General features: G+C 49.0%; 1 protein-coding gene and 3 non-coding genes across 4 annotated transcripts; all 4 read left to right on the forward strand.

Annotated features, from left to right (window-relative positions):
* Window positions 1-6078: 6078 nt before the first annotated feature.
* On the forward strand, window positions 6079-6151 carry Trnak-cuu (transfer RNA lysine (anticodon CUU)). Its single transcript has one exon. It is a non-coding gene; the product is annotated as a tRNA-Lys (tRNA).
* A 6762-nt stretch (window positions 6152-12913) lies between these two features.
* Window positions 12914-12987, forward strand: Trnak-cuu (transfer RNA lysine (anticodon CUU)). The gene has a single exon. It is a non-coding gene; the product is annotated as a tRNA-Lys (tRNA).
* Window positions 12988-14398: 1411 nt separating this feature from the next.
* LOC126278311 (testis-specific gene A8 protein-like) lies at window positions 14399-15010 on the forward strand. The gene has a single exon (XM_049978325.1). The coding sequence runs from the start codon at window positions 14399-14401 to the stop codon at window positions 15008-15010; it is 612 nt and encodes a 203-aa protein (XP_049834282.1).
* Window positions 15011-25611: 10601 nt separating this feature from the next.
* On the forward strand, window positions 25612-25684 carry Trnak-cuu (transfer RNA lysine (anticodon CUU)). Its single transcript has one exon. It is a non-coding gene; the product is annotated as a tRNA-Lys (tRNA).
* The last annotated feature ends 2189 nt before the right edge of the window (window positions 25685-27873 follow it).

A 27873-nucleotide genomic window follows, 5' to 3' on the forward strand; every position in this document is an offset into this window, starting at 1 on the left:
TTCACAAAGTGTGTGGTCTTGTTTCTCAGTCTATATTTGATCGGTCTCGTAAGAGGTTGAATGTAACGAATGGGTGGGAAAGAGCAAGGGGCAGCGACTGTGTAGAACGAAAACACAAATCATCAGGGGTGTGAGCGTTTCGAGATGAGTCGTATACAAGTTGCACTTGGTCGTCAGTGACCGTGTGGCCTAATGGATAGGCCGCGCCTCTTTAGCTCAGTGGTAGAGCACTGGTGTAGTAAACCAGGGGTCGTAAGTTCCATCCTCAAAGGAGGAAGACGAATTTCATTCTCGCTTCGCGCGTCGGGCGACTAGGTTGTGCTCTTAGTTCCGCCTCTACCGTAGCGCAGCGTGTTTTCCTCCTGTCAGTTTAGTGCCGTGTTGGTCTCCGTGCGCGTCGCATCGCTGGTTGTCGGCTGGTGTTTGGTGTTCGTGCGGCCCTTCCTGTCGCGGCGTCGTCTCTCGCCGTGATGTCCACCATGGTTCCCACGAAAGTTCCGCGTACAGGTACAGTCAGCTTTACCTTTGACAAATCCACGCGTCACGTCCAGCCCGGTTCTTTGGAGATACATGACTGGTTAGTCGATACAGTTAAGGTCACTACTGATCAGGTGCATACCGCATATTTCGACAGCGAATTATATGTGTTTTTTGTTAAGTTTCTTGACCCGCTCCAGGTTGATAGGCTACTTTCTCGTCATGGTTCTCAGGTACCCTTTACGCACCGTGATGGTTCCACTAGTATGGTTCTCTTGGCAAATGCAGAAGTGATATATACGAATGTTCGGGTATTTAACCTTCCGCCCGAGGTTGACGACTGTTTTCTGAAGTCCGTTTTGCTTCCTTATGGGGACGTACGCCATATTCGAAAAGAACGCTGGTCTGCTCAGCACCGCTTACAGGTATATAGTGGTATTCGGTCGGTGGAAATGGTGGTCAAAAAACCTATTCCTTCTCACCTACAGGTATGTGGTTATAGGGTCCATATCACGTACAGTGGCCAGGAAGGAACATGTTATTATTGTAATGAAACTGGTCATTTCCGTACTAATTGTCCGCTGCGTGTGGTGGTATTAAAACCTACATACGAACAGCGTAAAAAATTGACTTTAGCTTATCTTCTCACGCAAGGATCTCGGACTGAATCGCTCATTGTTACTGAGGGACGCAGTGATCCGTTGCCCGACAACGGCCGTGATTTTCCCCCGTTGTCCTTGAGTAGGGATGTTGCTGCCCTTAATTCCGATGTGCCCGCGCTGATTTCTCACAACAAGCGTCGGCGAACACAGGATGATGCGGCTGATGAATCTTCCTTATTGGCTCGCCCTTCCGATGGGCCTCCGGTAAAGGACTCTGTTTCTCAGTCGGAAATCGTGGATGAGGACGCCACAGGTGCTATCACGCCTTTGCAGAAGCTCCCTGACACCTTATCTGACGTTGTTCCTGCTGCCGCGGCAGCCTCTTCGGAGACGCCCGTGACGGAACCTGCTTCTGGTTGCCACGTGTCTTCTCCGGTTCTCTCTGACACTTCTCCTATTGACTCTGTTTCGTATCCCCCTTCTGGAATTTCTGTCGCCCCCTCTGGGTCACAGCCTCCTCCCATCAAACAACTGATTGATTCTCCAGAGCCAGTGGATCCCGTTGTTATTCACCAACTGTCCCACCGTGAACCCATGTCTGCGAACGAGTGGGATGTAGAGGCCTCTCTTCCGCAATCTGACACGGAATGTCTACATGGTGCTCCCACGCAGCCGAACGCTGCAGCGTCGGCACCGCGGAGCCGCAGTCGAATCCGTAAACAGCCACAGAGAGCCGCGTCACGGCCGAAGAAAAAGCAGTGGGAAGATGAGGGTTCTGTTTAGTAGTTTTTCTCTCTGTGGTTCAGCGCTTGTTTCTGGTATGATTACTTGTATGTTGCTCCGTCAGCTGACGGCTCTCTACCGATCTTTGTTCTTCTTTCTGGGTTGAAGTTCCATGCAAGCATATACATTTCTTACTCTGAATATTAACAGAATATGTTCTGAGCTTCTGCTCGCCGCTTTGCGACAGTTTGTCTATCAGTCTGGGGCAGATGTTGTTTTTTTTACAGGAAGTCCTATTCGACCAGTTTTCCATTCCTGGGTTCTCGACGTTTTTTAATGTCGCTTCCGAACTTTCTACGGGCACTGCCTTGTTTTATAGAGAAGGCATTCCGTTGATGAATTTCGAAGTACTCGACAGTGGAAGGGGGATCGGGTGCACGTTTTATGATCTCAGTTTACTCCTTCTTTATGCCCCTTCTGGTTCGGGTTGTACTACCGCACGTTCGAGTTTCTATAAAGAAGAAGTCATTTACCTGCTTCGTAAATCCCCGACAAAGATAATTTTAGGTGGGGACTTCAATTGTGTTCTACGGCCGGTAGATCAGTCTCCTAATTTTAATTTCAGTAAAGAACTCGACGACCTTGTGCGCTCCTTGCACCTGCATGACGTGTGGGTTTCTCGCTATCCTACACTTGTGCGACATACCTACTTTACTCCCACGTCTAGCAGTCGCCTCGAGCGCTTTTACCTTTCCGATTCCTTGTGTGGGCAACTTCTGGCTGTTGATGTGATACCAGCCTGTTTCACTGATCATTGCGCTGTAGCCGTTACGTTTAATTACGAGCGACAACCGGTAAAATTGTTTCGTCCTCCTTGGATGCTCAATATCGCGTATTTGCAAGATACCTCCCTTGGTATCGTCCTGGAGGACATTTGGACTCGTTGTTCTCGTACTATGGACCGGTACCCGTCTATCGTGTCATGGTGGACACTGTATGCAAAACCACACATCCGTAGGGCTCTCATGCGTTTTGGGGCTGCGAAGGTGGCAGAAGATCGACGAACGCAAGAATTTTACTATTCTGTCTTACGTCAACTGTACGATAGTGCTACGCATGCTCCCCTACGGGTTACTGATATACAGCGCATCAAAGCCAAATTGCTGCAGCTCAAACGCATTCAAATGGAGGGCCTGCGGACGAGGTCTCAACCACGTTCCCTTCTACAAGAGGAACTGACGTCACTCTACCATCTAGTCCGTTTACGGTTGCGCCAGAAACGTGGGTGCCTTGCCTCCCTCACAACCGCTGACGGCCGCGTTTTCACCTCTCACCGTGACATTTCTGACTTCGTTTACACCTATTTTACTGATCTGTACGATACTCATGTCCCGGCGGAAACCTCTCTTGACGACTTTACCTCCTTGCTGCCTCGCGTCGTCACTCCTCAATTAAACGACGCCTTTCTGCGTCCCTTTCAGAAGGATGACATATATGATGTTGTTGCAGGATCGCAGTCCCGCAAGTCGCCTGGATTAGATGGTATTCCTAAGGAGTTCTATGTTCAATTTTGGCCGCTCATTGGTGACACCTTAACGTCAATGGTAAATGAAGTGATGCGGGGAGTCTCACTTCCTGCTCCTTTTCAGGAAGGCAGAATGGTCCTCCTCCCGAAATCCACAGGTCGACCTGCAATTGATTCCCTCCGTCCCATTACTCTCCTTAACTTTGATTATAAACTTGTCGCTCGAGCAATTAATATCCGTCTCTCTAAGCTGCTCGATACCATTATTGCCGCCCACCAAAGCTGTGTGCCTGGACGCACGATACTGACTTCCGTTCTCGAATGTCGCGATGTAATCTCGGTGGCGGCTGCCGCTAATATCCCAGGGGCTTTGCTTTTTCTTGATTTCCAAAAAGCGTTGGATCGCGTCAGCCATGATTTTTTATCGAGAGTGCTCACCGCTGTCGGCTTTAATAATGATGCTCGACAAGTCTTAACTAATCTTTTTACCGGTATCAGTGTCTCGGTGATTGTGAACGGTCACCCTACCCCCCCGGATATCGATCAGACGGGGGTTACCCCAGGGAAGCCCCTTATCCATGTCACTTTTTGTTCTATCCTTAGAGACCTTACTTCGCCATCTCACCATGCAATTACGTGGCTGGAATATATTGGGGGAAATTTTTGCAGTCCGTGCATACGCCGATGACGTCATGGTTTTAGTACGACATGCCGAGGACATACCGCGGCTTAAGGATACCTTGGATTCATTTTGTGGTCTTGCTGGTGCTCGCATTAATGATCGCAAATGCACGTTCCTGCCGTTGAGAGGCTTTGATCATGTCGTCATTCCTTGGGCGACGGTTGTCGATCGCCATAAGACCTTGGGGATCATAGTGGATCGTAATCCGATCAAAATGGCGGCACTAAATTGGCGTGAGGTTACGAGTCGTGTTCACGGGGCGATCCTTGAACATGACCGCCGTTCCCTTAGCCTCATTCACAAGGCACGGGTTTTAGAGACCTATGTCTTCAGTAAAATATACTACGTTGCGCAGGTCTTCCCGCTTCCCGCGATGATGGCCCGCAGGCTGAAACAGCTGTCTAGTCGATTTCTGTGGCGCCGCCATGTCTTCCGTGTCCGGTATGAAGTTGTGGCCAGGCCTCGGAAGCTTGGAGGATTGGGTCTTTCAGATATCAAAGTGAAGACGTCCATCTTATTTGCCCGCCGCAATGTTTTAACCTGTACGCGGGCTCCGCATTCAGTCACCTCTCGTTTACTTTCCCGCCTCCGGCCGGCCAGTCTGACCCCTCCTGTTGATGTTGGACGGATTAATCCTAAATTGCGGCACATTCGTGAATACTTTGTACTTGTCGGTATTCTGGGTGCTGATATACTTTCTATGACGCATATTACTACCAACATGCTACAAATCCGTTTGGGTACAGCATGTTTCCCTTCTTCTGTTGAACTTGCTTCCCCGTCAACGTCATGGAAAACGGTCTGGTCTCATCTTAGTCTTCCCATTTTGCCGATGGAGATTGTTTCAACGTGGTATAAGGTCATTTACCGTCTGATACCTACTGGTGATCGTCTTTTTCGTATTGGCCTTCGTCCGACTGATCAGTGTGAGGAATGTCATCAAACTGACACCTTACTTCACAGGCTAGTTGCTTGCGGACGGGATCATTGGCTCTGGGTCCGCCGTCAATTAGCTTTTCTTACTAGAGGGCCTGAAACCGCATTCCCAGACGACATCTTCTTACATCCGGACATCTCTTATTTTCCTCAGACGAAAACGAACACGATTGTCTGGCTCATGGGTTACTATGTCCACTACGTCATTGAAGGCGGTAATGACCCAGATCCCCGCGTTTTTCACCATTATTTGTCAACTGCGCATTGGAAATGGCAGCGGTTACCACAATACCGAACGCTTTTTGCGAATATGCTTTTTCTTGTGTTTAACCGTCAAGGTGTTGGATAAGTTCCCCTGTGATTCCTGTTTCTTCACTGAGCTTGAGTCCCCTCCCTTGTTCTATTTTTTCGTAATTTTTTTTTCTCTTTTGCATGTATATATATACACCCAAAATTCATACGAGTGGGATGACGGGTTGGTCTTCCCCTTCAGAAGAAATGTTTCATTTGTGTTTCAACTAATTTGTTGATTTTCATTTTGCAGCTAATATTAAATGATGATTTGACTATGGTTTTCTGAATTCTCGTGAAATATACCAAGTCAATCTGATAATAAAAAAAAATGGATAAGGCGTCGGACTTCGGATCCGAAGATTACAGGTTCGAATGTTGTCACGCTCGTGTTTTTCCAGTTCTGAAAAAGAAACATACCGTTTTAATGTAGCAATTGAGCAGTACGAAACCGTCTGAATGTTGCTGTTTACCATTTTCTGCTTGGAGATGCTCTTGAGCTTGAAACACACACAACAAGACCGGTGTTAACTAGCGAAATGGTCGGCAGAGTGCCGTCACCGCGGGTTTTCACTGGCACTTGCACATCTAAAACAACGTCGGAGAGTAACTCGTTCGCCTTTAGAGTCACATCAAGTATGAGTGTTAATTTTGACGAAACTAGCTCTGCAGGTTGTCGTGCAATTCCTTTACCTCTCAGAAATGATTATGAAATAAAAGTGAAGTACGTGACGAGTGTAACGTTAGGAAAACATTAGGCAGCATGGAGAGATTCTGTATGGGACCACCCAACCCAAACGAGTACTGTGTGACGTGCTACCCGCCAGGCATTCACCGAGGCAGCCCGGCTAGCTCAGTCGGTAGAGCATGAGACTCTTAATCTCAGGGTCGTGGGTTCGAGCCCCACGCTGGGCGGAACGGAATTTTGTTCCGCTGCAGATGTAAATTACCGTTTTTTGATTAACGTGATTTAATGGAAATAGCAACTTTAAACTTTGCCTACGTCTCTGTCAGTCGCAAGGAAACTGTATTTGAAGGTGAAGGTGATTTTGTAGACATGTGTGAAAGACATGTTCTGAAATGCAAGTGTTGTTGTTTGGAGAGCACATCGGTTATGTGTCAGATGTGTAGAAAAGCAGTAATGGGTCGCCATAGCTGCAAATATTAGTCGGTAATATGAAGTGTTGTCAGCTGAAGTCTGATGATCCAGACGACCGTAAGGACGAAGTACGCTAAAGTACCGCTTGGCCGCGCTTCTTTAGCTCAGTGGTAGTGCACTGGTCTAGTAAACCAAGGGTCGTGAGTTCCATCCTCAAAGGAGGACGTCGAATTTTGGAAATCAGTTGCGCGTCGTGGCCGTATAGCAAACAGTGTCTGTGATGACGAACAATTAGCGACAGGCCTTTTATTAACAATTACTCTCAGATGTGATTAAGGCGAATTGCGCAGATAAAGCCTTTGCCAAAGCGGTACAGCATATTTCTTCATCGGAACTAGAGAGAGTTGCGCACTTCGAGGATTGATTTCCGCAATCGTCGAAGCGATAGATTTAGCAGCAGCAGTTTCGGCAGCGCAGGCACCAGTGTCAGCAGCAGCAGCAGCAGCAGCAGCAGCCGCCGCCCCCGCAGCGCGACTCCTGTCGCCGGTGCAGCCCTTCCTGCTCGCCGTTCTCGTCGCCGGCTGACGCAGTTTGCCCCGTTCGTCGTCATCGCCACCGCCTCCGCCAGCCCGCCGCCGAGCCCGTCCTCCTCCGCCGCCGCAGCAGCAGGGCGGGGCCCCGGACCCCGCTCCCCGCCGTCGCAGCAGCAGCCGCCGCCGCCGCCTTCGCCTTCCTGGACTTGTGCAGTGTAGTGTAGTGTTCGTCTTCATCTTCGTCTTCGTTGTCTGTCATCCTTAGTGTTTCTTTTCCCTCATCCCGTTCAGTTGTTTCATTTCACCATGACCACCCCTACCACCACCGCCTCTATCACAGCCATAACTTACACCTCCCCCTCAGCAGCTACCACCACCATAACTTGGTGTGCTCAAACACCCCCCGCCCCCTACATCCCACCCCTCCTCACCCTTCCCTCCCCAGCTCCCTTTGTCACTCCTTCTCCCCCAACCACCTCACTTGACCCCTTCCCTCCACTCCCCCACGCCACTTCATCCGCTCATGCAGCCCCCGCCAGGGTTGTGGCTCGGAGAGCCACCACCCCTGCCGCACCTTCAGCAGCACCAGCACCAGCACCAGCACCTGCGCCCGCACCTGCATCATCTGCAGCACCGGCCCCAGCTCCACTGCCGGTACCTGTCTCCCCCCACCATCTCCCGGTTGCTCCAGTACCCCGCCCCTCTTCCCATCCTGTAAAACGTCCAAGTGGCACCCCTGCCCACTCCACTCCCAAGAAATCGCAGCCCCTTCCCCCTCCTCCCCCCAAAGATGCCATGGAAGACTCCCCGCCCGCCCCTTCTACTGTTTCCTCTACCACCCCCTCCTACAGTTACCTCCTTTCCCATGCGGATCCCTCTCTCCTGGAGGCCCGCAACCTCACCTTGCTCCTCTGCCAACACTTTCCTGGCGCCCCTATCTCCCTTCTCACCCCCCGTAGGGACTCCGTCCTTATCACCTCCTATAGCCCCACCCTCCACACCGACATCCTATCCCGCATCTCCATTACCTGCTTCGGCCCCAATGCCTCTCTCGCTTCTGCTCCTTCCCCTTCCTCCTCCCGTCAACCCCAACCCCCGCGACGCCTGCCAACCCTCACCGCCGTGATCACTCGGCTTAGTCCGACGATCGCGGAGGAGGAGGTGTTGGCAGAGCTTAAGGCGCATCCCTACCTCGATGTTCGTGCCGTTCGCCGGATCCACAACCCTGCTGGCCCCACCTGCTTTATGCGGGTTTTTTCTGAGCACGCTCCTTCAATCGACCTTCTCCTTAAGGAGGGTGCCCTCCTCTTCAACCGCCGCTACAAGGTCGACCCTTCCCGCTCCCCTCCCCAGTCCATCCGATGCCAGACGTGCCTGCGCTATAATGCACACCTAACATCTGAGTGCCGCGAGGCCCCTGTCTGCCCGCACTGCAAGCAAGCGCACTTCCTCCGGCAGTGCCCCAAACTTCAGTCTCCTCCATCCTGCAACACCTGTAACCTCCCTCACCCCACATACTCCCAGAAATGCAAGGCTCGACCAGCCCCTTCCACTCCTGAACTCACCGTTCCTGTCTGCCCTCTGGATGACCCTACCCCCCCTGGTAACTCCCTTCGCCCCCCCCCCACCTCTGAGGACATCATCCACTTTGTCACCATTGTCCTCCAAAACGTCCATCCTTTTCAGCGCCCCCACACCCTCCAGCAGATATCCCTCGCCACACGCTCCGTGTTCCATCTCAATACCTATGCCACCTACTCCCATAACCAGGCCCACTTCACCTTCTCCCGTCTTGACACCCTCATCTAAATTCCCATCATAGCGCGACAGCACCGTATCTTGTTCAATAACATCCGCTCCCTTCCTGTCAACAAGAACCTCCTTCTGCATACCCTCACGACCCACTGCGTGGATGCCTTCCTCCTGAACGAAACCTTTCTCCAGCCCCACATCACCGTCCACACCTCCCCCTACCTCCTTCATCGCTCCGACAATCCCCTCCCGATAGCGCGTGGTGGAGTCGCCATTGGCCACCACCGCCAGATCCCTGTTCGGCTCCAACCCCTCCTTCCTGATCCCACAGAACATCTGATCCTCAGCCTCTACTTCCCCGGCCTCACCATTACCTGTGCCACCATTTATGTCCGCTCCACTGCCCCTATTCCTTTCGACTTCCTTTCTCACATCGACCGTACCTTCTCCTCCTACGTGATTGCCGCCGACCTTAACATCCATAGTCGCTCCGCTGCCCAGCTATGGTGGTGGCATCGGTTCCTCGCCACCCTCCAAAGAGATGTCCTTCCTCTTCCCCAACACACCCGCCCTGAATCCAATACCACTCCCGATGTTGTCCTGGCCTCCCCCAAACTCCTTGGCCGCATAGTGGTGGACGTCCTTGATCCTATTGGCAGTGACCATCTCCCTGTCCTCCTTACCATATCTGACTGTCGTCGCCCCGATCCCGACCCTTGCCTTGACCCACGCAGCAAGTATGTCAATGATTACTCCCGTGACGACTGGAATGCCTACCGGGATACCCTTATGGCCCGAGTCGATAGCCACCCCCTCACCTACCACCAACCTGATGACATCACCCATGCCGCGTCCTTTCTCCAGCAGACCTTGTCTGAGGCCGTGGGGGCCCACACCCCTACCGTCGCTATTCACCCGCACCGTCCCACTTTACCCCCACAGGCCGTTCTCCTATTTCGAGAATCCCGTCGTCTTTACCGTGCCCTCCTTCACACGCGTGACCGGGACACACTACGACGCCACCGGCAACTCCAGAGACACATCCGGAACTTGCTCGCGGCTAAGAAACGCCGGGACTGGCGACAGACATGCACCCGTCTTAATGCTACCTTACCTCTTAACTCGTCCAAGTACTGGTCTGCCTTCTGCCGCATTACCGGATCTAAACCTCCCCCCCTTACTATCCTCCATAATGACCGTCCCTTTCCTGACAACCTTAGTAAGGCCAACCATTTTGCCTCCTACCTCACGGATATCTTTACCGTCCCTGACGATCCCCAGTTCGATTATTCCCTCTTCCCCGATGTCCGCGATCGAACTGACACCTCTGAACCTCCACACGCTCCTGGCTTCCAATACTTGGACAATATTACACACACCGAACTCAATACCCCTATCACTACTCAAGACATCCTAGCTATACTCCGCACCAAACGCAACACCGCTCCTGGTCACGACCGTGTTACTTACCGTCACGTCCGTGAAGCTCCCGCCTCCTTCCTCTCCACCCTGGCCAGACTGTACACTGTGGTCTTGTCCACCGGCTTCTACCCCGACCTGTGGAAAACCTCCCGGATCCTAATGTTCCTCAAAACTGATAAACCACCTTCCGCTGTCTCCTCCTACCGTCCTATAAGCCTTACCTCGGTCTTCAGCAAGGTCCTGGAATCCATTCTTACCTGCCGCATCCACCAGCCCCTCCACCAGCACCGCTTCCTTCCCTCCACCCAATGTGGCTTTCGGCCATCGTTCTCTGCCGATGACCTTCTCCTTCACCTCACTCACCTCCTCTCAGAACAACTCAACTCCCGTCACTCTGCCATCTTCCTCTCCCTCGACCTTGAACACGCTTATGACCGTGTATGGCATTCTGGTCTCCTCTTCAAGCTCCAAACTTTTGCCCTTCCTATAAACTACGTCTGTCTGGTCGCCTCCTTCATTTCCCACCGTCCTTCCTATGTCACCATCCACAACACGGTTTCCTACACCTTCTACCCCTCTGCCGGTGTGCCCCAAGCCTCCGTCCTTTCCCCTCTTCTTTACATTCTTTATATGGCGGACATGCCTCCGAATGCACCCCCCTACACCTTCTCCAGTACGCCGATGACACCGCCTTCCTAGCCCTCGCCCCCACCCTGCAACGCTCCCAGCACCTTCTCCAATCCCATCTTAACCGGTTCACCTCTTGGTGTAACCAGTGGTTGCTCAAGGTCAATCCTTCCAAGACCCAGGCAATCATCGTAGGCAAAACCACCCCTTCCTTCCATCTCCTTGATTTCTATCTTACCATTTATGGCCGTCCTATTAACCTCACCCCCACCCTCAAGTACCTTGGCGTCACCCTTGATCGTCGCCTCTCCTGGACCCCTCATCTCCGGACAATCCAAGCCAAGGCACGCTCCCGACTCCGCCTCCTCAAGCTCCTCTCTGGCCGCACATGGGGTCTGGACCCGTCCACCGTACTCCACACCTATAAATCCCTCATCCGTCCTATCCTTTGTTATGCCCATCCCGCCTCGATCTCCGCCCCTCCTACCTTTTACCAATCCCTTCAAATCCTTGAACGCCATGCACTCCGCCACGCCTATCGCATCCGCCTTCCTTCCCCCACGCGGATCCTCTATGACCTCATCCCCTTCCCACACCTCCTCCTCTTCCTCGAACGGATACGGATCCTCTACACCTCCCGCAAGCTTGATCCTCCCCACCCGCTTGTCTCTCCCATCCTCTCCCACCCCAACCCGCTGCCGCACCTGTACTCCTGTATCCCACCTGCTCTCCATCTTCACACTCTCCACACCCTCTCCCAAGGTGGCTTCCGCCAACTCCCCCTCCCAGATGATGCCCTCCTCCTCTCCATCTACCCCTCCTACCAACTTTGAGCCTTGCCTTCCCTCTCCTCTCCTTATCCTGTGGGCAACCTCTCTCCCTTCTCTCCCTCCCTCCTTCCCTCCCCTCCACCTCTCCCTGGGCTTCGGCACACCACCCCTCCCTCTCCCATCCTCTCCCCATTGGCATCAACCCCTCCCTCATTCCCTCCTACCCTCGCCCCTTCCCTCTGGCAGGTCCCCGGCCTTACTCGTGTGACAAGTACATCACCGACTGCCAGAGATTGTCACCGCAGTGCTTATGTGTCTTGCCGTCCTGCTAGTGCATCCGTGTCCCTTGTTCCGTGCTCCATCGTTCACGTGTGCTACTTTGTATCTCTCCGTTATGTGCATTGTGAATCACTTTTAACTTGACTGCTCCACAGTGAACGGCTTCTGTTATTTTACTCTGTTTTGCCTATTGTTTTTTAACTTCCATGTCTCTGTGTCCCTATTACTGCTTGTACTATGTTCATGTCTGTGGACGAAGAGCGGCTTAGTTACGCCGCTGCTGGCCTACCTATGTATAGGTTTAAAATAACAATAAAGAAAATAAAAGGTACAGCATAAGGTGGGACGACGCAGTCTGAATTACATATAATATATGTATTTCTCACATACGTCAGAGCCGCTCGCGGTCGTCGTCGTTGTCGCCGCTTCTGCAGAAGTAGCAAATGGCCATCGTAGCACATGCGGCGGAGGACGCCCTGCCTTCGATTCCGAATGCACAAAGTGTGTGGTCTTGTTTCCCAGACTACATTAGGTCGGACACGTAAGAGGTTGAATGTAACGAATGGGTGGGAAAGAGCAAGGGGCAGTGGCTGTGTAGAACGAAAACACAAATCCTCAGTAGTGTGAGCGTTTCGAGATGATTCGTATACAAGTTATACTTGGTCGTCAGAAACCGTGTGGCCTAATGGCTAAGGCGTCGGACTGCGTATCTGAAGATTACAGGTTCGAATCCTGTCACGCTCGTGTTTTTCCAGTTCTGAAAAAGAAACATACCGTTTTAATGTAGCAATTGAGCAGTACGAAATCGTCTGAATGTTGCTGTTGACCATTTTCTGCTTGGAGATGCTCTTGAGCTTGAAACACACACAACAAGACCGGTGTTAACTAGCGAAATGGTTATCAGAGTGCCGTCACCGCGAGTTTTCACTGGCACTTGCACATCAAAAACAACGTCGGAAAGTAACTCGTTCGCCTTTTGAGTCACATCAAGTATGTGTGTTAATTTTGACGCCACTAGCTCTGCAGGTTGTCATGCAATTTCTTTACCTCTCAGAAATGATTATGAAATAAAGAGAAGTACGTGACGTGTGTGACGTTAGAAAAACATTAGGCAGCATGGAGAGATTCTGTATGGGACCACCCAACCAAAACGAGTACTGTGTGACGTTCTACCCGGCATGTATTCACCGAGGCAGCCCGGATAGCTCAGTCGGTAGAGCATGAGACTCTTAATCTCAGGGTTGTGGGTTCGAGCCCCACGCTGGGACAAACGGGAATTTGTTCCGCTGCAGATGTAAATTACCGTTTTTCTGATTAACGTGATGTAATGGAAATAGCAACTTTAAACTTTGCCTACGTCTCTGTCAGTCGCAAGGAAACTGTATTTGAAGGTGAAGGTGATTTTGTAGACATGTGTGAAAGACATGTTCTGAAATGCAAGTGTTGTTGTTTGGAGAGCACATCGGTTACGTGTCAGATGTGTAGCCAAGCAGTAATGGGTCGCCATAGCTACAAATATTAGTAGGTAATATGAAGTGTTGTCAGCTGAAGTCTGATGATCCAGACGACCGTAAGGACGAAGTACGCAAGAGTACCGCTAGGCCGCTCCTCTTTAGCTCAGTGACAGTTCCGCTTCAGACGCCGTGCAGTGTGGACGTGCCTAGTCTTCCGCTCCGCCGTAGCGTTACGTATAGTGGGATATCGTTTGGTTATGTGTAGTGTTGTACCTTTTGTGAGTTTTTCTCCGTCTTTGTTTCGTTCCTTGTGTTACTTTCTGTGTGTATTTCAGTGTTTTTTTGTGTAGCGGTTTATACCGCGTAGTTTTTGAATATGTCGTCTCAGGTTATTCCTCGTCAGGCTACAGTTAATTTTGCTTTTGACAAGTCCACCCGCCATGTGGAACCTAGTTGCCTTGAGATTCATGATTGGTTAGTAGATACCTTTTTCATTCATTCCGATCAGGTGCACACTGCTTATTTTGATACAGAACTCTATGTTTTCTTTGTTAAATTTATTGGACCCCCTTCAGGTTGATAAAATTATTTCCAAATTTGGTCATCAGGTTCTCTTTCGGCATCGGGATGGTTCTGTCAGTACCGTACTGCTTTCAAATGCTTCCATTACGTACACCAGTGTTCGTGTTTACAACCTTCCGCCGGAGGTTGATAATGTGTATCTTAGGGAGGGTTTACTCACGTATGGTGATGTTAAGAGTATTCGCCTTGAACGCTGATCCAGCCAACATCGCCTGCAGTGTTACAGTGGCATTCGTTCCGTCGAAATGCACGTGAAGCAGAATATTCCCTCGCACCTGCAGATCGTTGGATATCGTGTCCATGTAACATATAGTGGTCAGGTTGGCACCTGTTTTTTGTGTAATTAGAGTGGCCACGTGCGTACCAACTGTCCGCGGAGGTTTTTTGTGTTAAAAAATTCTCTCGAACAGCGTCGCAAGTTAACGGTCGCTGACCTCGTTGCAGGTGGTACTGCTCTTGGTGTCGAACAGTCCAGTGGTAGAAGCACCCAGCCGCAGGTTTTGCACGCCCCTGACACAGAATTTCCTCCTTTGCGTGCCAAATCTGATGTTGTTCCGTCTGTTCTTCAGGTGGGTGTGCCGCTTTTGAATAATAAACGGCGTCGCGCACAAGATGGAAATAGTACGGATGAGGATCTCCCCGAGATGCCCCACTCCGAGAGACCGACATACTCCGAGCCACAGAGTAGTGTAGATGCTCCCTGTTCCCCTGAAGTAGCTGTTCCAGTAGCGGCTGCTGACGCCCCTCCGGCTTCCGACGCGGCTTCTCTCGAGTCGGCTCGTCGGTCGGGCCTGTTGGCGCCGCCTTCCGAACCGATTTCGTTGTCACAACAAGTTGAGTCGCAACAACTTCCTGCTTCGCTGCCCCACACCTCTGCCAGCGGAGCTGCTCCGCTTCCTTCCAACTTAGCAGCTTCGGAGCTTCCTGCTCACGTTTCGCCTCCGTGTAGTCCATGTTTGCCGGAAGCTAGTATTGGTGTAGACCAGTCCGTTTCGTCGGATGTTTCCCCCGCGACGCCGGACCCTGACTGTGGACCGGCGCGGGTGGTGTCGGATACAGAACTTGACCCTCCTACGTCACCGGCGGCTGCCGCTTCCTTGCCCGTCAGCCGACGCAAGTTGCGCGTTCAGCCGAACGTCAATGCTGTTCGTAAAAAACCGAAACGTAAGGGATCCGCGGAAGGGGGTAGCAGTCCCCCTCCCTCGGATGCCTCCGTCTCCCCTGATATGGACTGTGCTGTTGATGCGTCGGTGTAGGTGGTTTCTTCTCCCGCTTTTCTCTCCATGGTTCAAGCATACACCTTTATTACCTTAAATGTTAACCGTATTGAGTCCGATGTTCGCATTGCCTCTTTGCGGCAGTTTCTCTACGACTCCTGTGCGGACGTGGTATTTTTGCAGGAAGTATTGTTTTCTGATCTCTCTCTACCTGGATTTCAAACTGTTTTTAATGTCGCACCGGAAAATTCAACAGGAACTGCTCTTTTCTTTCGAGAAGGTATTCCTGTTACTGACATTGAATTCCTTGACTCTGGCCGTGGGATTGGTTGTCGTCTTTTTGATATCTGCCTAGTTGTTTTGTATGCCCCCTCTGGTTCGGGTCGCACTGTGGCTCGATCGCGCTTTTATAAGGAAGAGCTTATTTATCTTTTGCGCAAGAGTCCTCGTAGTCTCCTGCTCGGAGGCGATTTTAATTGTGTTTTACGCCCTGAAGACCAGTCCCCCAATTTTAATTATTGCCGTGATTTACATGACTTGGTTCGTACGATGCACCTGCGTGATGTTTGGGAACACAAATATCCAACCCTGGTGAAATTTACGTATTTACCGCGTCCTCATGCAGTAGACTCGACACATTCTACTTCTCTGATTTTTTATGTGATAACATTCTTTCTGTCGATGTTATTCCTACTAGTTTTTCTGACCATTGTGCTTTTACTGCAACTGTAAATCTTAGTCACCAACCTGCAAAACTTTATCGTTCCCAGTGGATGTTAAATGTTTCCCACCTTGCCGACAGCGCCATTGATGAAGTTGTAAGTGCCGTGTGGGAGCGATGTCTTCGCTCTGTCCCGCGTTACCCCTCCTTGCTCGTTTGGTGGACTGCGTTTGCCAAGCCCAAGATTCGTCAGTCTTTGATTTTTTACTGTGCCGCAAGGGCGCGTGATTTTAAGAACACGTATGAATTTTACTACTCTGTCCTGCGTGAACTGTATGACGCGGCGGGTCCTTCTCCTCTGCGGATCCATGATGTTCGTCGTATTAAAGCCAAGCTCTTGACCCTCAAACGACGACAGTTGGATGGTCTGCGAGTAAAGTCGAAAACTCACTCTCTTGTTGAAGGTGAACTGACTTCTTTGTACCACCTGCTGCGGCATCAGACTCGACGTCGTCGCTCCTTCATCTCTTCTCTTATGGTGGATGATGGACAACAGCTTATTGCACAGGAGGAAATGACTCGTGCTCTTCATCAGTATTACGCTAGTCTCTATTCTGCCGATGATTCTGGTGCGTCACTTTCTGATGATGTCCTTGAGGATCTTCCTGCGACGATCTCGCCTGACGCGAACGGCGACTTTCTCCGGGAGTTCCAGGTAGATGATGTTTTTGATTTTATTGCTTGCTCTCCGTCCGGTAAATCGCCGGGTCCAGACGGCCTGCCTAAAGAATTTTATCTCCGTTTTTGGCCTCTTTTGGGTGGCACTTTCACTCAGATTTTAAATTACATTGTCAGGGGGATGGATGTGCCAGCCGATTTTAAAGTAGGGAAAATTGTTTTAATTCCGAAGCCCACTGGTCGTTTATCTGCTGCCAATCTTCGTCCGCTCACATTGCTGAACTTTGATTACAAGACAGCTGCTAGAGCGTTCAATAGTCGATTGTCTTCTCTGCTTCGGGGTGTGATTGGTGCACATCAATGTTGTTTTCCTGGTAGATCTATTCTGACCCCAGTAGCCGAATATCGGGATGTTGTCTCGGTTGCGGCGGTTACAAATGTTCATTGTGCCTTTGCTTTCCTCGATTTTTATAAGGCTTTTGATCACGTCAGTCATGTGTTTTTAGATCGTGTTTTAGATACAATAGGTTTTAACGCTTCATCACGTGGTGTTCTTGGCAATTTGTATAGGGGAATAACTGCTCGGGTGTCAGTCAATGGGCAGCTGACGCCGCCCATTGCTATCCGCCGAGGGGTACCTCAGGGTAGTCCGCTCACTATGTCTCTATTCATATTGTCCCTGGAACCGCTGCTTCGGACTCTTGCTTTCAAGTTTCAGGGTATGACCCTCTCTGGTGGGAAGCTCACTGTTAAGGCGTACGCGGACGATGTCGTTGTTCTCCTCCGTCAACGTGATGATATCACATTGTTGAAAGGGGCAGTTGATGCATACTGTTGTGTCTCTGGAGCGCGTCTCAATAAGGGTAAATGTAAGTTCCTTGATATTCGAGAGTTGCGCGATGCTGGTGTCCCTTGGGACACTTTTGTCGATCGCCATACGTCATTGGGGATTACCGTTGATCGGTGTCCTATAAAAATGGCGGCTCTTAATTGGAAATCTGTCACCGAGAAGATACAGGGGGCTCTGATGGTCCATGAGCAGCGCTCTGCTACCATTTTGCAAGAAGTCAGAATTTTAGACACATACGTGTTATGTAAAGCCTATTATGTTGCTCAGCTGTTCTCACTTCCCATTATGGTGGCGAAAAGGTTGCGCCAATTATCTAGCAGGTTTATATGGAAGGGTCATCTATTCAAGTTGCGTTACGAGGTTATGACGAAACCGCGTATCTCCGGAGGCTTGGGCCTCACTGACATTACTCGCAAGGCATCTGCCTTGTACGTCCACCGTACGACTCTAATTGTTACGCAAGAAGTGACTTCAATTACATCCAGACTTTTTACTGTTCTGCGTCCGAAGAGCCTTGCTCCACCTGTCGACGTCGGTCGCCTCAATTTTAAGTTGAAACACGTCCGGGAATTTTATATTGCGGTTAGTTACGTCGGTGACGTCTTCTTGCGACGACCGGTGCCAACGACCAAGAGCTTGATTGCCCGTTGTGAGGGGCTGGCTGGTCCCAATCCAATCGAACTGGCGTCTCCATCAGTGTCCTGGAGGAACGTCTGGAAGAATGTTAGTCTGCCGATCCACTCTATGGCTGTGGCGTCCACGTGGTATAGGGTAGTTAATTGTTTGGTCCCCACCAACGTACGACTGCACCGTATTGGTCTTTCCGACACGGACAACTGCACTCGGTGTGGTCTCCTGGACACACTTGAGCATCGATTCACCTGCAGTGGGCACCTTGCTAATTGGCTTTGGCTCAGGAAACAACTGGCTTTTGTCACTAGGACTGCTGAAACCGCTTATACCATTGACATCATCGTACGGCCCGAATCTTCCTTTTATCCGCGAACGAAGCTCAATACCGTTATGTGGTTGTTTGGACACTTCGTACATTTTGTCAATAGTTGTCATGAAGAGCATGAACACCTAACGTTTCGGCAGTACATCGTTACTGCTTACTGGAACCGATTGCGCTTGCCAGGACTCCGTAAAGATTTTGCAAATATGCTTAGCCTGACATTTGAAAGGGAGGGTGTTGGCTAAGGTCGCCTGTGTTAGCCGATTTCTTTTATACTGTAGCTGGTTTTGCCGCCTTTATGTAAAATTCTTCTCTACACCTGGACTGAAGTTTCCGTGGACCTTTAGGGCGAACAAGAGAAACAAACGTAAGACCAAGAACCGGGACAGTAGGGGTAAGTACGACGCCGTTGTACAGGTGCCATTCGGAAACAGGACGGTGGAATCATCGTGGCCAGGCCACGAGTTTCGACCCCTGCCCGCTTTGTTTCCGTAGGCCTGAATCTGATTGTCACCCCTAACTTTTAAACAATGGCAGACGAAAACGACACAAAATAATGGAAAAAAAAGAAAAAACGGGGAGAGCACTGGTCTTGTAAACCAGGGGTCAATAAAAAAAAAGTGGCTAGGATACCTGGCTCTCACCCAGTACTAAAAAAAAAAAAAAAAGTGGTAGAGCACTGGTCTAGTAAACCAGGGGTCGTGGGTTCCATCGTCACAGGAGGAAGACGAATTTTGGAAATCAGTTGCGCACCGTGGCCGTATAGCAAACAGTATATGTGATGAATAACAGTTAGCGACAGGCGTTTTATGAAGAATTACTCTCAGATGTGATTAAGGCGAATGGCGCAGATAAAGCATTTGCCAAAGCGGTACAACATAAGGTGGGACGAGGCAGTCTGAATTACATTTTATAGATGTATTTCTCACATATCTCAGAGCCTCTCGCGGTCGTCGTCGTCGTCGTCGTCGTCGGTCGTCGGTTGTCGCCGCCGCCGCTTCTGCAGAAGTAGCAAATGGCCATCGTAGCAAATGCGGCGAGGGACGCCCTGCCTTCGATTCCGAATGCACAAAGTTTGTGGTCTTGTTTCCCAGTCTATATTTGGTCGGTCTCGTAAGAGGTTAAATGTAACGAATGGATGGGAAAGAGCAAGGGGTAGCAGCTGTGTAGAACGAAAACACAAATCCTCAGTAGTGTGAGCGTTTCGAGATGATTCGTATACAAGTTATACTTGGTCGTCAGAAACCGTGTGGCCTAATGGCTAAGGCGTCGGACTGCGTATCTGAAGATTACAGGTTCGAATCCTGTCACGCTCGTGTTTTTCCAGTTCTGAAAAAGAAACATACCGTTTTAATGTAGCAATTGAGCAGTACGAAACCGTCTGGATAGGGCGTCGTACTTCGGATCTGAAGATTACAGGTTCGAATGTTGTCACGGTCGTGTTTTTCCAGTTCTGAAAAAGAAACATACCGTTTTAATGTAGCAATTGAGCAGTACGAAACCGTCTGAATTTTGCTGTTGACCATTTTTTGCTTGGAAATGCTCTTGAGCTTGAAACACACACAACAAGACCGGTGTTAACTAGCGAAATGGTCGGCAGAGTGCCGACACCGCGAGTTTTGACTGGCACTTGCCCATCTAAAACAACGACGGAAAGTAACTCGTTCGGCTTTCGAGTCACATAAAGTATGTGTGTTATTTTTGACGCCACTAGCTCTGCATGCTGTCATGCAATTTCTTTACCTCTCAGAAATGATTATGACATAAAAGTGAAGTACGTGACGAGTGTGACGTTAGGAAAACATTAGGCAGCATGGAGAGATTCTGTATGGGACCACCCAACCCAAACGAGTACTGTGTGACGTGCTATCCGGCAGGTATTCAACGAGGTAGCCGGCTAGCTCAGTCGGTAGAGCGTCAGACACTCAATCCTAGGGTCGTGGGTTCGAGCCACACGCTGGGCGGAACGGAATTTTGTTCCGCTGCAGATGTAAATTACCGTTTTTCTGATTAACGTGATGTAATGGAAATAGCAACTTTAAACTTTGCCTACGTCTCTGTCAGTCGCCAGGACATCTTTCGATTGTCAGTAGCACCGTTTTCGTTAAATTAGCGAGATCCGACATGTGCGAGAAAATTGTTGCATCTTGTGGTGGTATCCTAACGTTTAAACATAGCGATGGAAATGTGGGAGAAGTTGTTGTTTCGCATGCCGGCCTAGGAATACGGACTGTTCGAATTTTTGAACTTCCATTTGAAATAACCAGTGAACAGATAAACGCAGTGCTTTGTCCTTACGGTAAAATCATAAGCAATATTGCCGAACGCTGGTCTAGTGCACATAAATTCCCAGTTCTTAACGGGGTGCGGCAATTAAGAATCGAGCTGCAGAAGCACATCCCGTCTTATGTTCACGTTTGCGGGTATCGTGTGATAGTAATGTACGATGACCAGCCTCGAACATGTGCAGCATGCAACTCGACAGGTCACGTGCAAGCCGAATGCATGCAGAGGCGAGTGGCGCAGCTGCCTATCGGCGGGGCTGCCACGCCCCCCTCAATGACAACACTGTCTGTAACGTATGTGGCCGTGGCGCGTGGGCTTTCGGCTACACCCACGGTCCCAGAAGTTAGTGAAACCACTTAACTGCCTGCGACTGTGAGACGAATAGAGACTGCTGAAACGCCTGATCAGAGTCAACCTAAACCAGCAGAAATATCGACGTCTATCGTAGTCACCGAAGAACGGGCATCTGCGTTGCAAACGGCTGCGTCTCCACCGGCCGATGCTACTCCACGGGGGGAATCTCAAGCAGGTGATGATAAAAGCCCACAAAAGTGTGCATCTCCCAGAAAAACTAAAAAACGGAGAGTTGCCCGCCAGGGTGCCGAACTGATTGCACCGGTTCTGCGCGAAAAGGCTCGGTGAACAAATCAGTGCAAAAGCATCTGATAGCACAAACCATGATCATCCCTCAGCTAGTTTACCATCAGTCCTTGACAATGTCTCCGATGCTCTACCTCTGAACCCCGAACAGTCAGCTACACTTCGAGCCGACCGTGATAACCACATGATCGACCTCTATCCTGTTGAAGCGTCAATAACCACCTCGACAGGCCCACAGCCAACTAGTTGGGCAGACGATACAGAATCCAATGTCGAAGTAGACAGTATGGATACTTCAGAAACGGTGACAGCCATAACTTCGGTCCCCAAGGACGACGATGTTAATGAGAAAGGTAACGCCTCGACAGAAACTACTGTGCAAAAAGAACTCGCGACTGATCCATTTTCAAACGGAGAATATTTTTAACTCTGCCTTTACAGTGACTGTCCATAGATGTTTTTAAATTGCTTGCACAGTGCATTTTCGACGTGGTTTGCTTTTCCAGCGCTATTTATGATTGATATTGGACGGATTTTAGGCATTGCTTCTGTTTAGTCACCCACAATTCAGCCACAGGCCTATCGACTTGCTACTCTAAATATTAATAAGATACGTAGCGCTTGTAAATTACAACATTTAAAGGACTTTTTATATGCAGCTGATGTAGACATTTTATTTGTCCAAGAAGTAACAGAGGTCGGACTTGATTGCATACCAGGTTATAATATGATTACTAATCCTGGAGCCGGTTGTGAACTAGGTACAGCTTTTATTGCCAAGGAAGGTATTATTATCACTGACGTCACAGAATTGCCGAACAGTAGGGGCATTGCGGGCACTTTTTATAACAACAGACTAATTAATGTATATGCCCCATCCGGTTCCAGTAATAGACGTCAAAGAGCAGATTTTTTTAAAGGAGAAATAGTTCCAATCTTTGGCGTCCGCCACGACAATGTTATCTTCGGAGGTGACTTTAACTGTGTCATCAGTGCAAAGGACCAGACTCCCAATCTTAACAGATCACTTGAACTGGAACTAATTGTACGAGACTTACGCTTAATTGACTCTTGGGAGCTCAAGCATGGGGCTGCACCTGGGTTTACCCATATTACGACCCATTCGGCAAGCCGTCTCGATCGAATTTATGTCACACCTAATTTGAGGAATAACATTCTGCAGTCAGAAGTATGGCCAGTGGCGTTCTCAGATCATGCTGCATACATCTGTACTATCACTCTAGACCGACAACGAACGTATCGATACAGGGGCCTGTGGAAATTAAATATTTCACATCTTCAAGACTCGGCGTGTCAAGAAGCCTACCTCCAAACCTGGCGAGAATGTGAACAAAGATTTGCCTCTTACAATACAGCCATTGATTGGTGGCTCAGGTGCGCCAAACCTAAAATTAGGTGGTGTTTCATGAACTAATCACGGGAAAGGAGCTTTTGGCTTCACAGGACGATCCATTTCTATTTTCATTGTCTGCGTGAACTTTATGCGCTCGGCACTTCGGCCGTCGAGCAATGTAAACGAATTAAGAAAATCCAGGCTAAAATCCTAACCCTAAGGAGGACGCAGCTAGAAGGCTACAAATTCAGGTCGCGGGTCCAGACTACTGCACACCAAGAACTCATCTCAGTCTACCATATGATCCAAGAAAGTAGGAAAGGATCCCGTAAAATTCTGACGGAGTTAACTGCTGAGGATGGCGCAACGCTGACTACGCACAATGAGATTAAGGCGGCGGTGCTAAACTACTTCACCACCTTGATGTCAAAAATAGAAGTTAACGTGCAAGTGCGGGACGATCTTTTGAATAATTTGCACAACAGAGTCAGTCTCGCGAACGCGGAACAGCTATTAGCCGTGGCAACCGAAGACGACGTGGAATATGTCATCTGGGAAAGTGCTAAGAATAAATCCCCCGGACCTGACGGAATTCCCGCCGAATTCTATCAAAAATTCTGGAACACCATAAAGGCGAAGATCACTTGCATGTGTAACGAACTTCTAGACCACAACAACGTGATCCCCACCAGCTTCTGTGAAGGCGCAATCGTTCTAATTAAAAAAAACTCAGGCGGTGCCAAGGTAAAAAATCTAAGACGGATAACGCTGCTCAACAGCGACTATAAAATCTTTGCGAGACTATTGGCCCAAAGGCTTAAATCCACGATGACCAGCATCATTGGCCCTTACCAGACCAGCGTGGGCAAGGATCGCAAAATTCAACAGACTTTATGCGACTACCGTGATTTAATCTCCATTGCGGAAGTCTGTAAACTGAAATGTGCCATCATGTCCTTAGATTTCGACAAAGCCTTTGACAGGGTAAACCACCAGTATCTCTTTCGTAACATGTCTGCGATGGGTTTTCCACCTGGGTTCGTTGCCATTATACAACAGATGGTAGCGACTAATTCATCCAGAATCATCATCAATGGCCAGCCTACCCGAGCAATAGAGATAGTCAGTTCCGTCAGGCAGGGCTGCCCAATGTCCATGGCGCTTTTTGCGATTGCCATTGAGCCATTGTTAGCTACCCTGACGAAAAGTTTACAGGGCATCGTCATACATGGATCCCGAGTTGTGTGCAAGGCGTATGCAGATGATGTCGGTTTCCTTATCATAAATAGAACTGAAGTGGAAACCGCACTACAGACAGTCAGGCAATATGAGCAAGCGTCCGCTGCACAGCTAAACTGGACAAAGTCTGGAATATTCAATATTGGCCGCGGCCTAGGATCGCGCCTTCACAGGCAACTACGTCAGCTGAAGATCTTCAAGTGTCTTGGAATTGATTTTCAGCGTAATATCCGGCACACAATTGCAACCAACTATAGAAAGCTTCTACAGACTATTCGTGCCGGCATACGGGAACACAGTGTACGAAAACTAAATGAAATTCAGAAAGTCACGGTCGCAAATGTATATCTCACCTCAAAACTCAATTATATCGCTCAAATTTTACCAATGTCTGCACTCACTGCAAAACGAATTATGTCAGCATTAGGACAATTTGTCAGCCATCGTCACATTTTTAAAGTTCAGTTTGACACCTTAACGCTGGCCACAAAAAATGGTGGCTTAAAGCTTGTCGATGTTGGAGAGAAGGCGCAAGCTTTATACATATCAAAAACTTTCCACCAATGTAAACACTCAGCTGATAGTCTCGCTGCTCACCTGCTTACTGAGATAGCTCCGGCCGACCTCAGTCCACCCATCACGGTGCAACATATTCCAAACGGACTTCATCATTTAAAACGGTTTTTATTGGAGTACAGTTATGCACAGACAAGGATCCCCGTACAAGCAATGACGGCAGTGAAACGCGTGTACCAGGAACTCATGAAAGATAAGAAGCCAAATAACGTCGAAGACAAATACAATTTTTACGACTGGAAGGTAATCTGGGTGAACATCCATTGTCCACACTAGCCGTCAGCAATGCAAGCCACTTGGTATTTCGCAGTTAACAGAAAATTGGCCACTAACTTCAAACTACATAACATACACCTCGCAGAATCACCTCTATGCATCACGTGTAATTTAATAGATACTGATGAACACAGATTTGTGTGCGACAAAGTAAAAGATATATGGGCATATATCACGAACAAGTTGGCGCTCATCAGCAGAACATCTCCCAGATATATAACGCCTGCTGCCTTTCTAACGCCGGATGATACTCCGTACCCACGGACGAGAAGGAACGCACTAAACTGGTTAAAATCCGCTACAGTACACTACTTATTTACAAAAGAAGAAAAGAGTAAAGAAGACTTCTGGGTCTATCTTACAACTCAGCACCATCTGCTAATGAAAACACAAAACTACAAGGATCACTTCGCCAACTACCTGCTCTAAACTGTGACGTAAAATAAAGAAACTAACAGGTCAACTGATTGAATTTCATGTTACAGAACGTTCAGCAGATATTCACTGCAAAAAGGCGGACCATCTATAAGGCGAATAATATATCATGTTGACCGACTCCCAAGTTACAACCATATTGAAGGATTCGATTGGCAAGATTTTCAAGCTTCATCTCGTAAGCAGAAGAAAAATAATAATAATAATAAAAATGGATAATCGGCGGTCTTCGGATCCAAAGATTGCAGGTTCAAATCCTGTCACGGTCGTTTTTTTCCAGTTCTGAAAAAGAAACATACCGTTTTAGTGTAGCAATTGTGCTGTACAAAAACCGTCTGAATGTTGCTGTTGACCATTTCCTGCTTGGAGATGCTCTTGAGCTTGAAACACACACAACAAGACCGGTAGACCGGTGTTAACTAACGAAATGGTCCGCAGAGTTCCGTCGCCGCGAGTTTTGACTGGCACTTGCACATCTAAGACAACGTCGGAAAGTAACTCGTTCGGCTTATGAGCCACATCAAGTATGTGTGTTAATTTTGACGCCACTAGCTCTGCAGGTTTTCATTCAATTCCTTTACCTCTCAGAAATGATTATGAAATAAAAGTGAAGTACGTGACGAGTGTGACGTTAGGAAAACATTGGGCAACATGGAGAGATTCTGTATGGGACCACCCAACCCAAACGAGTACTGTGTGACGTGCTGCCCGGCACATATTTACCGAGGCAGCCCGGCTACCTCAGTCGCTAGAGCATGAGACTCTTAATTTCAGGGTCGTGGGTTCGAGCCCCACACTGGGCGAAACGGAATTTTGTTCCGCTGCAGATGTAAATAACCGTTTTTCTGATGAACGTGATGTAATGGAAATAGCAACTTTAAACTTTGCCTAGGTCTCCGTCAGTTGCAAGGAAACTGTATTTGAAGGTGAAGGTGATTTTGTAGACATGTGAGAAAGACATTTTCTGAAATGCAAGTGGTGTTGGTTAGAGAGTACATCGGTTACGTGTCAGATGTGTAGCCAAGCAGTAATGGTTCGCCAAAGCTGCAAATATAAGTCGGTGATATGAAGTGTTGTCAGCTGAAGACTGATGATCGAGACGACCGTAAGGACGAAGTACACAAAAGAACCGCTAGGCCGCGCCTCTTTAGCTCAGTGGAAGTCGCGCCTGTGACACCGTGCTGATCGGACGTGTAAAGTTCTCCACTCCGCCACGTGTTTACAAGTAGTGATAACAACTTAAGTTTTCTCTTTATCGTGAAGTGTTTTTATTTAGTGTATATTGTTCTTGAGTTTGATTTTCATTCTTGTGTTCTTCTAGCGGTTCCTTTGCTAGTTATCATTTTGCAATGTCCAGGTTATTTTCGAGAAAGTGTACACTCTGATTTGAATTTGACAAGTCTACCCGTTCTGTGCAGCCTAGTTCCTTGGAAATACCAGATTGGGTTGTGGATGTCATTGGAATTACCTCTGATCAAGTGCACATGGCGTATTATGATACCGAGCAATATTGCTTCTTTGTAAAATTGCTGAATCCTGTATTACTGGAAAAGATTCTGACGAAACAGGGAGGGAGAGCTGTTTTTCGACACCGGGACGAGTCTGTAAGTACTGTGCTCATTTCCAATGCCGATGTGGAGTATACCAATGTGCGTATCTTTAACCTACCCCTTGAAGTAGAAAATTGTTATCTGAAGGAAGTTCTGTCCAAATTCGGGGATATCAAGCAGATTCGTAACGAACGGTGGTCAGACCAGCACAGGTTACAATGTTACAGTGGCGTCCGATCAGTAGAAATGCATATAAAGCAGAATATACCCTCGCATGTTACCGTTTGTGACTATAGGGCTCATGTTACTTACAGTGGCCAAACTCCCACATGCCATATATGTAATGAGAGTGGTCACCTGCGTCATGACTGTCCCAGGCGAATGTTTGTGCTAAAAAATTCGCTACAGAAGCGTAAAAGTCTTACGTTGGCTGATGTAGTTTCGGATAACCCTATCGTAGAGGGTGAGGTCCCTAGTTCTGCCGTACCTTCGGAAGAGATATAAGAATTTCGCCCTGAAGAGTTTCCAGCTCTGGTTAGGAGAGACAATGGTGCTAAGCCACCCGCGAAGGTCGATGCCACGACTAATAAGAGGCGTTGAACTTGTGACAGCCGTGACTCTGATGATAAAACCTTCAGTGCGCACGAGACCGCGGAATCGGTCGTACGGGGGATCGCTTCGGATACTAAAGTTATAACCGGTGCAGCGATTGTGGACGATTCTTCTACCGCAATTTCAAGCGTCGATACTTCCGTCGAAGCCGTTCAGTTACCACAGGCTCATGTCTCAGAACTTCCGCAACAGCACACTCAGGAAAGTCAACAAGTAGATGTGGCTCACGTATCTACTGGAAGTACTCACATCGCGGCTCGCCGTGATGGTATACAAACAATGTCTCCGGGAGCGGACGGTACACAACACGTGGCAACTGCTCCGACCCTAGCCTCAGAACAACATGAATGTCAGCAACTCCGCGACGGTATACAAACACAGCAGCCTGGGACTGTCAGTGACAACAAACAACTTCTTGCAGCGAGGGTTGCCAAACAAGTTGATAGTGAAAGTGGTGGCTCAGCTGATCGCTCGCCAGCGGTTTCGGCGCATGCGCTCCCGGCGCAAGATGTGTCGGGAGAGATGATTGACATCACCCAAGACCCTCCCACACCTCCGACTGCAGCGGTGCTGCAGAGTGTCCGTCACAGGATCCGAGTACCACCCAATGTTAATGCTGTCCGGAAAAAGAGTAAAAACAAAGATGCAAGAGATCAACTCAGTGACGTTCCAGACAGGAATTCCGCGGCCGCTACTCACATGGAATGGCATGGAGATGTGGGCAATTAACGGCAGTTGATCCCTCCTTCTCTCAGACGTCCTGTTATTATGTCACAGGCCTATACGATCACGACCCTCAATATTAATAAAATCAGATCAGAAGTGAAACT

The sequence above is a fragment of the Schistocerca gregaria genome, chromosome 6 (assembly GCF_023897955.1).
Source record: "Schistocerca gregaria isolate iqSchGreg1 chromosome 6, iqSchGreg1.2, whole genome shotgun sequence".
Lineage (NCBI taxonomy): Eukaryota > Metazoa > Arthropoda > Insecta > Orthoptera > Acrididae > Schistocerca > Schistocerca gregaria.

Coding starts and splice junctions, on each gene's coding strand:
- LOC126278311 (XM_049978325.1), top strand. CDS start 14,399: ATGCCCCACTCCGAGAGACCGACATACTCCGAGCCACAGAGTAGTGTA.